The sequence below is a fragment of the Oncorhynchus clarkii genome, chromosome 17, assembly GCF_045791955.1.
Source record: "Oncorhynchus clarkii lewisi isolate Uvic-CL-2024 chromosome 17, UVic_Ocla_1.0, whole genome shotgun sequence".
NCBI classification, from domain to species: domain Eukaryota; kingdom Metazoa; phylum Chordata; class Actinopteri; order Salmoniformes; family Salmonidae; genus Oncorhynchus; species Oncorhynchus clarkii.
In genome coordinates, this window is record NC_092163.1 from 5,566,847 (window position 1) to 5,581,238 (window position 14,392).

The 14,392-nt window shown below is 41.2% G+C and overlaps 2 protein-coding genes across 2 annotated transcripts; both read left to right on the forward strand.

Moving 5' to 3' along the window:
- Positions 1-1,387: 1,387 nt before the first annotated feature.
- Positions 1,388-5,568, forward strand: LOC139370150 (uncharacterized). The gene is made up of 4 exons (XM_071109478.1): positions 1,388-2,007; positions 2,375-2,469; positions 2,605-2,782; positions 5,195-5,568. The coding sequence occupies exons 1-4, from the start codon at positions 1,659-1,661 to the stop codon at positions 5,200-5,202; spliced, it is 630 nt and encodes a 209-aa protein (XP_070965579.1). The 5' UTR covers positions 1,388-1,658; the 3' UTR covers positions 5,203-5,568.
- Positions 5,569-6,467: 899 nt separating this feature from the next.
- Positions 6,468-7,283, forward strand: LOC139370317 (zinc finger protein 501-like). The gene has a single exon (XM_071109721.1). It carries the CDS (start codon positions 6,468-6,470, stop codon positions 7,281-7,283), a length of 816 nt encoding a protein of 271 aa, XP_070965822.1.
- Positions 7,284-14,392: the final 7,109 nt, after the last annotated feature.

Genomic DNA, 14,392 nt, shown 5'->3' on the forward strand with positions numbered 1-14,392 from the left:
AGAGAAATGGGGAAGGCTTGGGCGAGTTTCTGTGGGGGGTGCAGTGCTGTTGACCGGGGTAGGAGTAGCCAGGTGGAAAGCATGGCCAGCATCGAAAAATGCTTATTGAAATTCTCAATTATGGTGGATTTATCAGTGGTGACAGTGTTTCCTATCTTCAGTGCAGTGGGCAGCAGGGAGGAGGTGTTGTTATTCTCCATGGACTTTACAGTGTTCCAGAACTTTTTTGAGTTAGTGTTGCATGTACAGGTACCCCCTGTACATAGCCTCCACATTGACTCTGTACCGGTACCCTCTGTATATAACCTCCACATTGACTCTGTACTGGTACCCCCTGTATATAGCCGCCACATTGACTCTGTACTGGTACCCCCTGTATCTAGCCTCCACATTGACTCTGTACCGGTACCCCCTGTATATAGCCTCCACATTGACTCTGTACTGGTACATCCTGTATATAGCCCCCACATTGACTCTGTACTGGTACCCCCTGTATATAGCCTCCACATTGACTCTGTACTGGTACCCCCTGTATATAACCTCCACATTGACTCTGTACTGGTACCCCCTGTATACAGCCTCCACATTGACTCTGTGCTGGTACCTCCTGTATATAGCCTCCACATTGACTCTGTACTGGTACCCCCTGTATACAGCCTCCACATTGACTCTGTACCGGTACCCCCTGTATATAGCCTCCACATTGACTCTGTACTGGTACATCCTGTATATAGCCCCCACATTGACTCTGTACCGGTACCCCCTGTATACAGCCTCCACATTGACTCTGTACTGGTACCCCCTGTATACAGTCTCCACATTGACTCTGTACTGGTACCCCCTGTATACAGCCTCCACATTGACTCTGTACTGGTACCCCCTGTATATAGCCTCCACATTGACTCTGTACTGGTACTTTATATAGCCTCCACAGTGACTCTGTACTGGTACCCCCTGTATATAACCTCCACATTGACTCTGTACTGGTACCCCCTGTATATTGCCTCCACATTGACTCTGTAAACACGGTATAGTTTTTTTTTTTGTGAAACTTTTTTTCTTACCTCTTATTTTTCTTAACTACATTGTTGGTTAAGGGCTTGTCAGTAAGAATTTCATGGTAATGTCTACTATACCTGTTGTAGCTTTGTATTGTAGCTTTAAGGGAATAGTATGGTCACATCATATTCATATTAAGCTTCTACGTCTGTGTACCGGAACGTATTATTTGGAAGACGTCAGTGAAAATATATCAGCTCATTGTTAAATAATTATGACGTTCTTTCCAATACAAAAGGTGTTGTAACTATTGTTTCCAAACTGCGTTACCCACTCCAGCCAGCAGATGGCGACGAGCGTCTTTCAGTTGACTCTTCTTTCGTGACGTATATTTAATTGGACGGGACGCTTCTTCAGGAACAACAAGGCGCCAACTCTTTCAACCACCTCGGTAGCTTGCTAGCCAACATAAAACTGAAAGATTGACGTTTTAGACCATGTTAATGTGCATTAGCTAATCGCAGTGTTTAAAACACATTTCAGTTGACGTTAACTTGAACCTAATTTGCTTGTTAAATTTGAAAATTTGTTAAAGATTGATACTGAGCCTAGCACTAGGCTATTCGCTAATGCTAACTAGCTAGCTAACATCCCTGACCATGAGCTCATTAAAGTACTCATCCCCTGCTAAAGAAGTGGATGTCTGCTGTACGGAGAAAGAAGCTCTGGCGCTGAACATTGTCGTGAAAGATGAAGAGGAGGATATTACAGTGAAAGGAGAGAAAGATGCTCTGCCGCTGAACATTGTCGTGAAAGACGAAGAGAAGAATATTACAGTGAAAGGAGAGAAAGAACCTTTCAGAATGAAAAAGGAGGAAGAGGAGGCTGTTATAGGGAAAGAAGAGAAAGCATACTCTTCCTCTCTAAAAGGTTCTATCTCAGTAAAGGTGAAGGAGGAAGACGTTTTGGGAGTGAAAGAGGAGGATACAGAATATCTTATTAGCACCAGTGAGTACTGTCTTCAACAGGGACACAAACTATGCAGTTGTTGAATTAATGTGTGGTTTTTAAGGGGCATTCTACTTAAGTTATTCACTTCAGTGTGATGTTCAGTACTATTTAAATTGTTAAAGGGTCAATCTGCCATTGCTACATGTATTTTTGGGACTTTTAAATGAGATTTAATTATATATAACAGGCTTTTAAAATGTAATAATGGAGCATAATTTATACTTAAAATATCCAAGGGACACAAAAGGCACCCAATTAATTTAGAGATATTAATGTCTCTGATAAGACCCTATGACTGTAATAGACAGTAATAATTGATGATGGTAATAAGTTCACCATCTGTTTGATGTTCTCGTTAACACAGGAGAGAGACATGACTATCGTGGATCCTCTGGGGAGACTCAACATCCTGATGCTGACGAGGCAGAGAAGAGTCTCTCCATTTCAGAACACCAGATGGTACAGCTTGGTCTGGTCTAGCATACAGCTTGCTCTATCTGGGTCTGGGCTGTGTTTCTGTAAAGCAGTTTATGACAACAGTGACATCAGCATCCATAATGGTATGTGTCTGTGTCTCCTCTTTATGGTTACCAGGACAACGCTAGCCCTTCCTCTCTCCCGGAGTCCCTGTGTCATGCCTCTCCCGGTAGCACCTTACTGCTGGGTATGAAGAGGTTGTCTGTGCTGCTGGTGGACTGCAGGAAAACAATGGGGCTGAGTGGAACTGTGGGAGGAGGAGAAGAGAAGAAAGGATCAGATTTGACTCATCAAAGTAAGTGCTGTAGTTTAGTTTGAACAAATAAATAGATCTGTCCATTGGCATCTGTTACCAGGACAACCAGCAGAGTTCTGTTAGTTGACAGGAAGATAGACTGGTGTATATGGATGTTATGAATATCATAACACTGAAAAAGGATTCTGCCAATGAAAAGAGAGAAACCATAGACCATATAAAACCTTGATGAAAGTCAGCTTTGGAGAGAAAGTTTCAAGATGATCCATTGTAAGGTGCTTGTTTTACAAAAAAAAATTCTCAAAACATTATGGATGTTACATTGCCTGTCCCAGTCAACCCCCCTCTCTTTACAAGACTGTAGAACAAGAAAACTAAACTCAAGACATTGTTAATGAATTAACTAATACTGGAGGAAAGCTGTGATCAGGCTGCCTACTCAAGAGAAAGCTTCGAACTGTAACCAGTGCCTGTGTAACGGATGTGAAACGGCTAGCTAGTTAGCAGTGGTGCGCGCTAAATAGCGTTTCAATCGGTGACGTCACTTGCTCTGAGACCTTGAGGTAGTGGTTCCCCTTGCTCTGCAAGAGCCGCGGCTTTTGTGGAGCGATGGGTAACAATGCTTCGTGGGTGACTGTTGTTGATGTGTGCAGAGGGTCCCTGGTTCGCGCCCGGGTAGGTGCGAGGGGACGGTCTAAAGTTATACTGTTACACCTGCAACCTGGTTCAGGTTATCAATCAACCTACCAGGGTAGTTACAAACAGTACAGAAATTGAATCATCAACATATTTTGATCATATCTTTACTATTGCTGCAGAAATGTGTTTGAAAGCAGTATCCAAATTCATCGGATGTTGTGATCACAATATAGTAGTCATATCTAGGACAACCAAAGTTCCAAAAGGCTGGGCCTAATGTTCTATATAAGAGATCATACAATTGTTTGTGGGGATTCCTATGTTGTTGGTTTTTTTTCCACAGTAAATAACTCACGGACACTAGAGAAGCTTTAACCAAGTTTAATTATTCCCAAAGGTTCTGTACATCTGTAATTCAGACAACCCAACATTTGTTCCATCCAGATATATGTCTCACTTAAGACACTCCTTCTCTCCAATCCTTACATCTTATGGTTCCACAGGAAGAGAGTAAAGAGAGTAACAAGATACCAGACCTTTCTCCCTGATGAGAATCTGTCCTGACCTCAACCTCTCCTTCATCTAATCCACAGATGTACGTCTCCCCTGTCTGTCTTTCTTCAGAGAACCATTAACTTCTGACATAACACCCAGTCTCTTTCACTTCCTATCACTTCTTTAATGTCTCCATGTTCAAAGTTTTGCCGATTCCAACAATGGAAACAATATTTGTTGGTCCGTGGTGTGTAATGACGAGCAACCAGACGCTGCCCTTGACACGTTTATGAAATTGCTTATCCCAGTTACTAATAAGCAAGCACCCATTAAGAAAATGACTGTAAAAACTGTTAAATTCTCGTGGATTGATGAGGAATTTAAAAATGGTATGATGAAGAGGGAGGCAAAAGAGATGGCATATAGGTCTGGCTGAATAACTGATTGGCGTTCCCAAAGTAAACTACCTGCTACCTGCCCAGAAGCTAGGATATAATTAGTAGGTTTGGATAGAAAACACTCTAAAGTTTCTAAAACTGTTAAAATAATGTCTGTGGACATAACGGAGGACGCATGACTTTCTGTGGACATAACTTATTTGGCAGGTGAAACCCCGAGGACAAACCATCCAGGAGGATTTTTTATTTTTTATTTTTTTTTTGAATTTGACCCCTTTTTCTCCCCAATTTCGTGGTATCCAATTGTAGCTTGTCTCATCGCTACAACTCCCGTACGGGCTCGGGAGCAAAGAGAAGCAACTGTCCATCATTACTTTAAGGACAACCACAAGAATGGAAGACCCAGAGTTACTTCTGATGCATAAGTTCATTAGAGTTACCAGACTTAGAAATTGCAGCCCAAATAAATACTTCACAAAGTTCAAGCAATAGACACATCTCAACATCATCGGTTCAGAGGAGACTGCGTGAATCAGGCGTTTATGGTCGAATTGCTGCAAGGAAACCACTACTAAAGGACACCAATAGGAAGAAGAGACTTGCTTGGGCCAAGAAACACGAGCAATGGACATGAGACCGGTGGATATCTGTCTGATGAGTCCAAATTTGAGTATTTGATTCCGAGCGTCATGTCTTTGTGAGACGAGGAGTAGATGAACAGATTATCTCCGCATGTGTGGTTCCCACCGTGAAGCATGGAGGAGGAGATGTGATGGTGTGCGGGTGCTTTGCTATTGACAATGTCAGTGATTTATTTATTCAAGTCACACTTAACCAGCATGACTACCACAGCATTCTGCAGCGATATGCCATCCCATCTGGTTTGGGCTTAGTCCCACTGTCATTTGTTTTTCAACAGGACAATGACCCAACACACCTCCAGGCTGTGTAAGATCTATTTGACCAAGATGGAGTGCTGCATCAGATGACCTGGCCTCGACCTCACCCAAATCGAGATGGTTTGGGATTAGTTGGATCGCAGAGTGAAGGAAAAGCAGCCTACAAGTTCTCAGCATATATGGGAACTCCTACAGGACTGTTGGAAAAGGATTTCAGGTGAAGCTGGTTGAGAGAAAGCAAGGGTGGCAACTTTTGAAGAATAAAATATATATTTTATTTTAACACTTGTGGTTACTACATGATTCCATGTGTTTTTTAATCATTTTGATGTCTTCTCCATTATTTTACTATGTAGAAAATAGTAAAAATAAAGAAAAACCCTTGAATGAGTAGGTGAGTCCAATCTTTTGACTGGTACTGTACATTCAATTCCCTGACAACAGCTCCAGTGGACATTCCTGCAGTCAGCATGCCAATTGCCCGCTCCCTCAGAGATCTGTGGCATTGTTGTGTGACCAAACTGCACATTTTCGAGTAGCCTTTTATTACCCCCAGGACAAGGTACATCTGTGTAATAACCAAGCTGTTCAATCAGCTTCTTGATATGCCACACCTGTCAGGTGGATGGATTATTTTGGCAAAGAATAAATGTTGACTAACAGGGATGTAAAAAATTCTGCAATCTTTTTTTTTCAGCTCATGAAACATCCAACACTTTACATGTTGCGTTTATATTTTTGTTTATTGTAGTTACTATCAGTTTTAGGAACATTTACCCAAATATTTCACCTTATTTTTGACTTTTTCACAAAATATGACATCAGCGATAATCAAAATGTTGAAAATCTGTGAATGTCTAAATAAGAAATTGGTCCAATTAAACAGCAATGTGTCGAACCCTTTCAACAACGGGGAGATGTTACTGATGTGCTTTGTATCTGTGACGTAAAAACAAGTTTTGGAATTCCACACAAAATTACTTCTTTAGTTATTTTATGTTTAAGGAAGTGTGTAGGTCACATTCTGTATCACACAGCTATGAATGTTATATATTTAGAACCACCTGTTCAATTGGAATCCAGCGACGTCTGTGTCTTCAGTGTCCTAGAACTGTCCAGGTTTTTGTGTTCTGACTTGTAAAACAGGATGAATAAAATAAGTAATGTAAACATAGCAGTAATTACCAGGAAGCTCTACATTTGTTTTAAAATCACACTAAGATTGTTAAAACTGGCCTCGGGTTATTGAGAGATCTGATTTAGGATTTACCCTCGTAGCAAGGTTGTTTTATCATGTGGTTTCATTCGGGTCTCTATTTAAAAATAACACTGTCTTTGGCAGGAGAAAGGCCAGACTCGGAGGAACCAGAGCCAGGGACGTCCAAACTAGCAAGACGACACCACTGCTCCCACTGTGGAAAGAGTTGTAACCGGTTATGGGACCTGAAAGCTCATGAGAGAATACACACAGGAGAGAAGCCTTACCACTGCTTCCAATGTGGAAAGTGTTTCAACCAGAGAGTAAACCTGAAACAACATGAAAGAATACACACAGGAGAGAAGCCTTACCACTGCTCCCAGTGTGGAAAGAGTTTCAACCGGAAAGCATTCCTGAACCAACACGAGAGAATCCACACAGGGGAGAAGCCTTACCACTGCTCCAAGTGTGGAGAGCGTTTCAACCATTCAGGGAAGCTGAAACTGCATGAGAGAATACACACGGGAGAGAAGCCTTACCACTGCTCCCAATGTGGAAAGTGCTTCAACCAGTCGGTGGACCTGAAACAACATGAGAGAATACACACAGGAGAGAAGCCTTACCACTGCTCCCAATGTGGAAAGTGTTTCAACCAGTCGGGGGTGCTGAACCGGCATGAGAGAATACACACAGGCGAAAAGCCTTACCACTGCTCCCAATGTGGAAAGTGTTTCAACAAGAGAGGAAACCTGAAACAACATGAGAGAATACACACAGGAGAGAAGCCTTACCACTGCTCCCAATGTGGAAAGTGTTTCAACCGGTCAGGGGAGCTGAAACGACATGAGAGAATACACACAGGGCAGAAGCCTTACCACTCCTCCCAGGGTGCAAAGCTTTTGCCCATTTAGGAAGCCTGAAAGAACACATTAGACTACACACAAAGGAGAATGCTTAGAAAAGCTCAAACTGTGGGAAAACATATTACTCATAACAGTCATTTAAACGTCATTAGAGAATCCACACAGGAGAGAGAAATTACTTCTCTTAGCGTGTATGTTGATATTTCACATCACATTGACTTAAAAATCATCGGAGAACATACACAGTGCTCCCGTTGTCTTATATTGTTGACTGACAATGTGTTTACCTGTCTTTACCATATGAAATTAAATGGTACAGGGTATACTCAAACATATATATTTGACCTACAAAACTAAGGAGATGATACCATCGCTCTGTACCATCACTCATTCATATATCTTTATGTACATATTCTTTATCCCCTTACACTTGTGTCTATAATTAAGGTAGTAGTTTTGGAATTGTTAGCTAGATTACTTGTTGGTTATTACTGCATTGTCGGAACTAGAAGCACAAGCATTTCGCTACACTCGCATTAACATCTGCTAACCATGTGTATGTGACAAATAAAATTGTGCTCATCACCCAATGCTTCAGGAATTCAGACTGTGTACACTGCGCTGTGTAACTCTGTTATTCTCTCTGAGCTCAGAAATAAAAAATATTGGTTTGACTTGGACTCCAGCACATCCTTATTTTATAATATCCACCACAACTCTCCCAAGGATTGCTGTTTATCATTGTCTCAATGAAGAGTTCCTCTTTCGACTTTCCTGGGGGCATTTACAAACCTCCCACTGGTTGAATAAAAGTTTTTACCCGAATGATGAGATTATTATTTTATTTGTCAAATGGCAACCAATCATCGATCATCATGTCACCAGAATAAGAACCTCAAAATGTATTGGAAAGGAGCATCAAGCTCATCACGTGCACTTTCACCACCCTGTGAAGTTCATAACTTATTTCATCTGTAGCCTAATAAACTACATGGTTTCTCAAGTCATAGTGGGAGGACCACACAACATATCATGTGACTCCAAGTTAACTAAGATGTGGTTGTTATCATTAAGGAGTTTCCACAGCCATTTCTCGCTTAGACATTTTTACTGACACAAATATACAAACAAATTGTCAAACGGAGTAACAAATAGTCAGTCGGCATTTATAAAAGTGTACAGGCATATCCTGTTTCCATCAGCCCGGTCATTACTTTTGAGATGGTTGGATCAATATCCACCTTCATGATGTGGATGAAGCCTGATTTGGAATGTCTGAGTAGTTCTATATGATGTCATAATACACACCTCTGATAATCAAGTGATATTTGGAATGTCTGAGTAGTTCTATCTGATGTCATAATACACCCCTCTGATAGTGATACATTTGTTCCATTGTTTCCATGTCAGTTGGTTTCCCACTCTGATGATTATATCTGACAGAGGGGCTTTAAATGAATAGTATGGTGACATCTTAGTGTGTCTTGAAATAGGATTATTAATCATAAACTCCTATAGCAACAATACAATGCAGCTTTGACATCAAGAAGAGAATGGGCTGATGGGTGGTGGTGCTACTCTATAGGTAAGGCTGTTCAATATGAATGTTCAATACACACAATAGGTTGACTGGGGAGGTGATGTACCACAGTCAAACTCCTGCAATAAGAGCTAAGATGCTAATATTTGTGGTTAGGTTGATCAGTAGCCAGTTATTCTCAAACCAGTTACGAAAAAAATAGACTTATTTTTAAATCGTATATCTTAGTTGTTCCATAGAAAGTATCTGTGAGGGGGAAAATTGTGTTTATACGCTAACATCCAAGCTAAAATCGCCTGCTTATGGAATTTAGCCAATTTTACTAGGATTTTATCAACATTAAAATTACATCAAAGCAAAAATTCTAAACCAGTTATTTTTATTGTTCAGTTACCCTAAACCTCTCCCATCTATCTCTGAAGACCATCCAGTCCTATCCTTCAGTTACCCTAAACCTCTCCCATCTATCTCTGAAGACCATCCAGTCCTATCCTTCAGTTACCCTAAACCTCTCCCATCTATCTCTGAAGACCATCCAGTCCTATCCTTCAGTTACCCTAAACCTCTCCCATCTATCTCTGAAGACCATCCAGTCCTATCCTTCAGTTACCCTAAACCTCTCCCATCTATCTCTGAAGACCATCCAGTCCTATCCTTCAGTTACCCTAAACCTCTCCCATCTATCTCTGAAGACCATCCAGTCCTATCCTTCAGTTACCCTAAACCTCTCCCATCTATCTCTGAAGACCATCCAGTCCTATCCTTCAGTTACCCTAAACCTCTCCCATCTATCTCTGAAGACCATCCAGTCCTATCCTTCAGTTACCCTAAACCTCTCCCATCTATCTCTGAAGACCATCCAGTCCTATCCTTCAGTTACCCTAAACCTCTCCCATCTATCTCTGAAGACCATCCAGTCCTATCCTTCAGTTACCCTAAACCTCTCCCATCTATCTCTGAAGACCACCCAGTCCTATCCTTCAGTTACCCTAAACCTCTCCCATCTATCTCTGAAGACCACCCAGTCCTATCCTTCAGTTACCCTAAACCTCTCCCATCTATCTCTGAAGACCATCCAGTCCTATCCTTCAGTTACCCTAAACCTCTCCCATCTATCTCTGAAGACCATCCAGTCCTATCCTTCAGTTACCCTAAACCTCTCCCATCTATCTCTGAAGACCATCCAGTCCTATCCTTCAGTTACCCTAAACCTCTCCCATCTATCTGTGAAGACCATCCAGTCCTATCCTTCAGTTACCCTAAACCTCTCCCATCTATCTCTGAAGACCATCCAGTCCTATCCTTCAGTTACCCTAAACCTCTCCCATCTATCTCTGAAGACCACCCAGTCCTATCCTTCAGTTACCCTAAACCTCTCCCATCTATCTCTGAAGACCACCCAGTCCTATCCTTCAGTTACCCTAAACCTCTCCCATCTATCTCTGAAGACCATCCAGTCCTATCCTTCAGTTACCCTAAACCTCTCCCATCTATCTCTGAAGACCATCCAGTCCTATCCTTCAGTTACCCTAAACCTCTCCCATCTATCTCTGAAGACCATCCAGTCCTATCCTTTAGTTACCCTAAACCTCTCCCATCTATCTCTGAAGACCATCCAGTCCTATCCTTCAGTTACCCTAAACCTCTCCCATCTATCTCTGAAGACCACCCAGTCCTATCCTTCAGTTACCCTAAACCTCTCCCATCTATCTCTGAAGACCATCCAGTCCTATCCTCCAGTTACCCTAAACCTCTCCCATCTACCTCTGAAGACCATCCAGTCCTATCCTTCAGTTACCCTAAACCTCTCCCATCTATCTCTGAAGACCACCCAGTCCTATCCTTCAGTTACCCTAAACCTCTCCCATCTATCTCTGAAGACCATCCAGTCCTATCCTTCAGTTACCCTAAACCTCTCCCATCTATCTCTGAAGACCATCCAGTCCTATCCTTCAGTTACCCTAAACCTCTCCCATCTATCTCTGAAGACCATCCAGTCCTATCCTTCAGTTACCCTAAACCTCTCCCATCTATCTCTGAAGACCATCCAGTCCTATTCTATTTGCCATATATTTTTAACTGTGATGTTTCACAAAAGTTCTTGACCTTTATATTCTCATAGTTGCTGCAGATAGTAAATTAAAAATAAACATGTTTGCTAAAAGTATTATTATATTATTGATCAATTGTCTATGACTTTTCAAATCCCCCAGTAGTGCTGTCTGCAGAGTTAGCTCCAGGTAAATGTTGCCATTCCTTGACATGCGACCAAAAACAAGCTACATAATTACAGAACTAAAACAAATGATCTAATGATTCTGTCTCTTCGCAGCTAAATCTGCAGAGGTTCATTGTATCCCCCATATATAGAACATTGTATTGGTTGAAAGAATTTTGTATAATAATTCAAATTGAAAAATTCCAAGTTTTGAATCTTGCGTCATTCATAATTTTCTTTAATGCAGGGCTGACAGACACGTTTCTTACTTTTTTCCCCTTTCCACCATTTTTGTGGTAATGCTGCAATTAGTTGGTTGTAATTTTGGGTAGTGTAGACATTTCCATATATTTTTGTTATCTGCATGTGTGACAACTCCACCAGTCCTATTTATGATATAATTTGCAACGTTTAAACCTTTTTTATGTATTACATTTTACTTTGATTTTTTTAATCAATTAGTATATTTGAGGTTAACCACAATTTTTTTAACCTAATTCCATTTTCTCCTTTTCGTTTTTCCAGGTTTCTGACATGTCCCTGATTTTCTGGTTAACAACAACATTGGATGTTCTAAGTTCACAACAATACTTAAACCACATCAGGAGACCACTTTTGAAGTCTGAGAAAAATCTAAGAAATTTTCATTTTTGTGTGTAGATACCCTTTAATTCAAGTGGCACCAGCAAGAGCCTTGCTTGGTAAGTGGTGTCTCTGTAGCACACATGTGATTGCAGAGTCTGCTGAACAAATCACAACTGGATTGATGCTAATATTCATGATATCATTCTGCCAGGGAGGCATGAACTACTTTGTAGTTAACATTTAATTGACAAGGTTTGTGGGGAAGCTTTTTCATCAACCAGAAAATGGTTGTCATTAGCATCATCGCTAACAGCTACACATAGTGGATCATTAGCATCATCGCTAACAGCTACACATAGTGGATCATTAGCATCATCGCTAACAGCTACACATAGTGGTAGACTGCACTCAGACAGGGGCATTTCCTGGCTGATTAATCTGATTAAAGTTGAAGGGAAATCCAAATCACATAGGCAAATTTAATGACAATTTTGAGGCACAGAGTTCAGAATAACTATAACAAAAAATGAATACAAATTATACCAGGGCACTTTAGAGACTGGAAGGGTAAAGGGGCATGTGCTCTCACAGGTAGAGACATATCTGTCCATGTTACCTTTTGCAAAGTGGGCACTGCTTCGTGTGGAAACACCACCACTCACCTAAATAGCCCACATGCCGCTGGGTGAGAAGTTTTTTAAAATTGTTTTTGGGCAGAATTATGTGAGGTGTTGTTAGTGGTGAGCCTTGGTCCATTTAGCTCGGAATATGCCACCCTCGTCAATCTGTCACCTAATCCTGCCTAATGGGCAGGTCAGCCCTGGAGGAAAGTATTGGCTGTAAGAAGTAAGAGAACATAACATCTGGTTGTTTTTAAATGACTTCTTTTGACATTGCTTTATTTTTGTTCCGATCTGTGTTGCCCACTCCAGTCAGCAGATGGCGATGTGAGTTTTTCAGGTGATGCTTCTTGCGTGACGTATAATCTAGTGGACGGAACAGGAGGCTTCTTCAACAGAGACAAAAGGCTTCCGTTTCAACCAATGCGGTGGTTTGCTAGCGAACATAGATCCGCAGCGTTTAAGCTCTTTAGTCTAATCTTGTGTATATTAATCTTAGTGTTTGGAACACAATTCTGTTTACGCATCTACTTGTTAATTTAAACGTAGTTTGCTTCTTAAATTAGCGAATGTGTTAACTTGATACTGCACAAGGCTAATCGCCCGGAGCATGAGGTCACGAAACTAGACGGAGAAAGATCTGGTGAAAGGAGAGGAAGAAGCTTTCAGAATGGACAAGGAGGCTATCACATTGAAACAAGAGGATGATATTACAGGGAAAGAGGAAGATGGGAAAGAGGTTGTCAGAGTGGAAAATGAGGAGGTAGAAGCTTTCAGAATCAAAAAGGATGAAGATCCCGTAACATTGAAGAAAGAGAATATAGTGAAAGAAGAGGAAGAACCTTTCAGAATCAAAAATGAGGAAGATTCCGTAACATTGAAGGAGGAGAATGTAGCGAAAGAAGAGGAAGAACCTTTTGGAGTAAAAGAGGAAGAGGAGGATATCTCAATAAAAGAGGAGGAAGATGTTTTAGGAGTGAAAAAGGAGGAGGAGTCAGAATATCCGATTACCATCCGTGAGTACTGTCTTAAAAACAGGGGCACAAACGATGCAATTGTTGAACTAATGTGGTTTTAAATAGGGGATTCTACTGAAGTTCTACACTTGAATATGTTGTTCAGTACTGCCATTGGTACATATATATTTTTTAAATGAGATGTATTTTATTCTCCATGTGGTCTATATTAAAGCTCACTTCATCTTGTATAACAGGATTCTACAATCCAATTCTGGTGCATCATTTCTACTTAAAATATCAAAGGGATGTAAAAGCCACCCATTTCATGGAACGACCCTTTTACACTTGCATCACAAACAGTATTTTTTTTAAAGGCATAAATTTAGGCCCTTTTTAGACATATTAATGGCTCTGGTAAGACCCTACGATCGCAATAGAAGATCATAGGTTGACTGTCTGTTTGATGTTGTCATTCACACAGGAGAGAGACATGACGATCCTGGATCCTCTGGGGAGCCTCAACAACATCCTGATGCTGACGAGGCAGAGAAGAGTCTCTCCAGATCAGAACACCAGATGGTACAGCTTGGTCTGGTCTAGCATACAGCTTGCTCTATCTGGGTCTGGGCTGGGTTTCTGTAAAGCACATAATGACATGTGTCTGTGTCCCCTCTTTATGGTTACCAGGACAACACTAGCCCTTCCTCCCTCCCGGAGTCCCCGTGTCATGCCTCTCCCGGTAGCGCCTTACTGCTGGGTATGAAGAGGTTGTCTGTGCTGCTGGTGGACTGCAGGAAAACAATGGGGCTGAGTGGAACTGTGAGAGGAGGAGAAGAGAAGAAAGGATCAGATTTGACTCATCAAAGTAAGTGCTGTAGTTTAGTTTGAACAAATACAATAGATCTGCCCACCGGTATCTGTTACCAGGATAACCAGCAGAGTTCTGTTAGTTGACAGGAAGATAGACTGGTGTATATGGATGTTATGAATATCATAACACTGAAAAAGGATTCTGCCAATGAAAAGAGAGAAACCAATAGACCATATAAAACCTTGATGAAAGGTAGCTTTGGAGAGAAAGTTTCAAGATGATCCAATGTAAGGTGCTTGTTTTACAAAAACTTTTCCTTAAAACATTATGGATGTTACATTGCCTGTCGCAGTCAACGCCCCTATCTTTAAAAGACTGTAGAACAGGCAAACTAAACTCAGGACTTTGGTAATTCATTAACTAA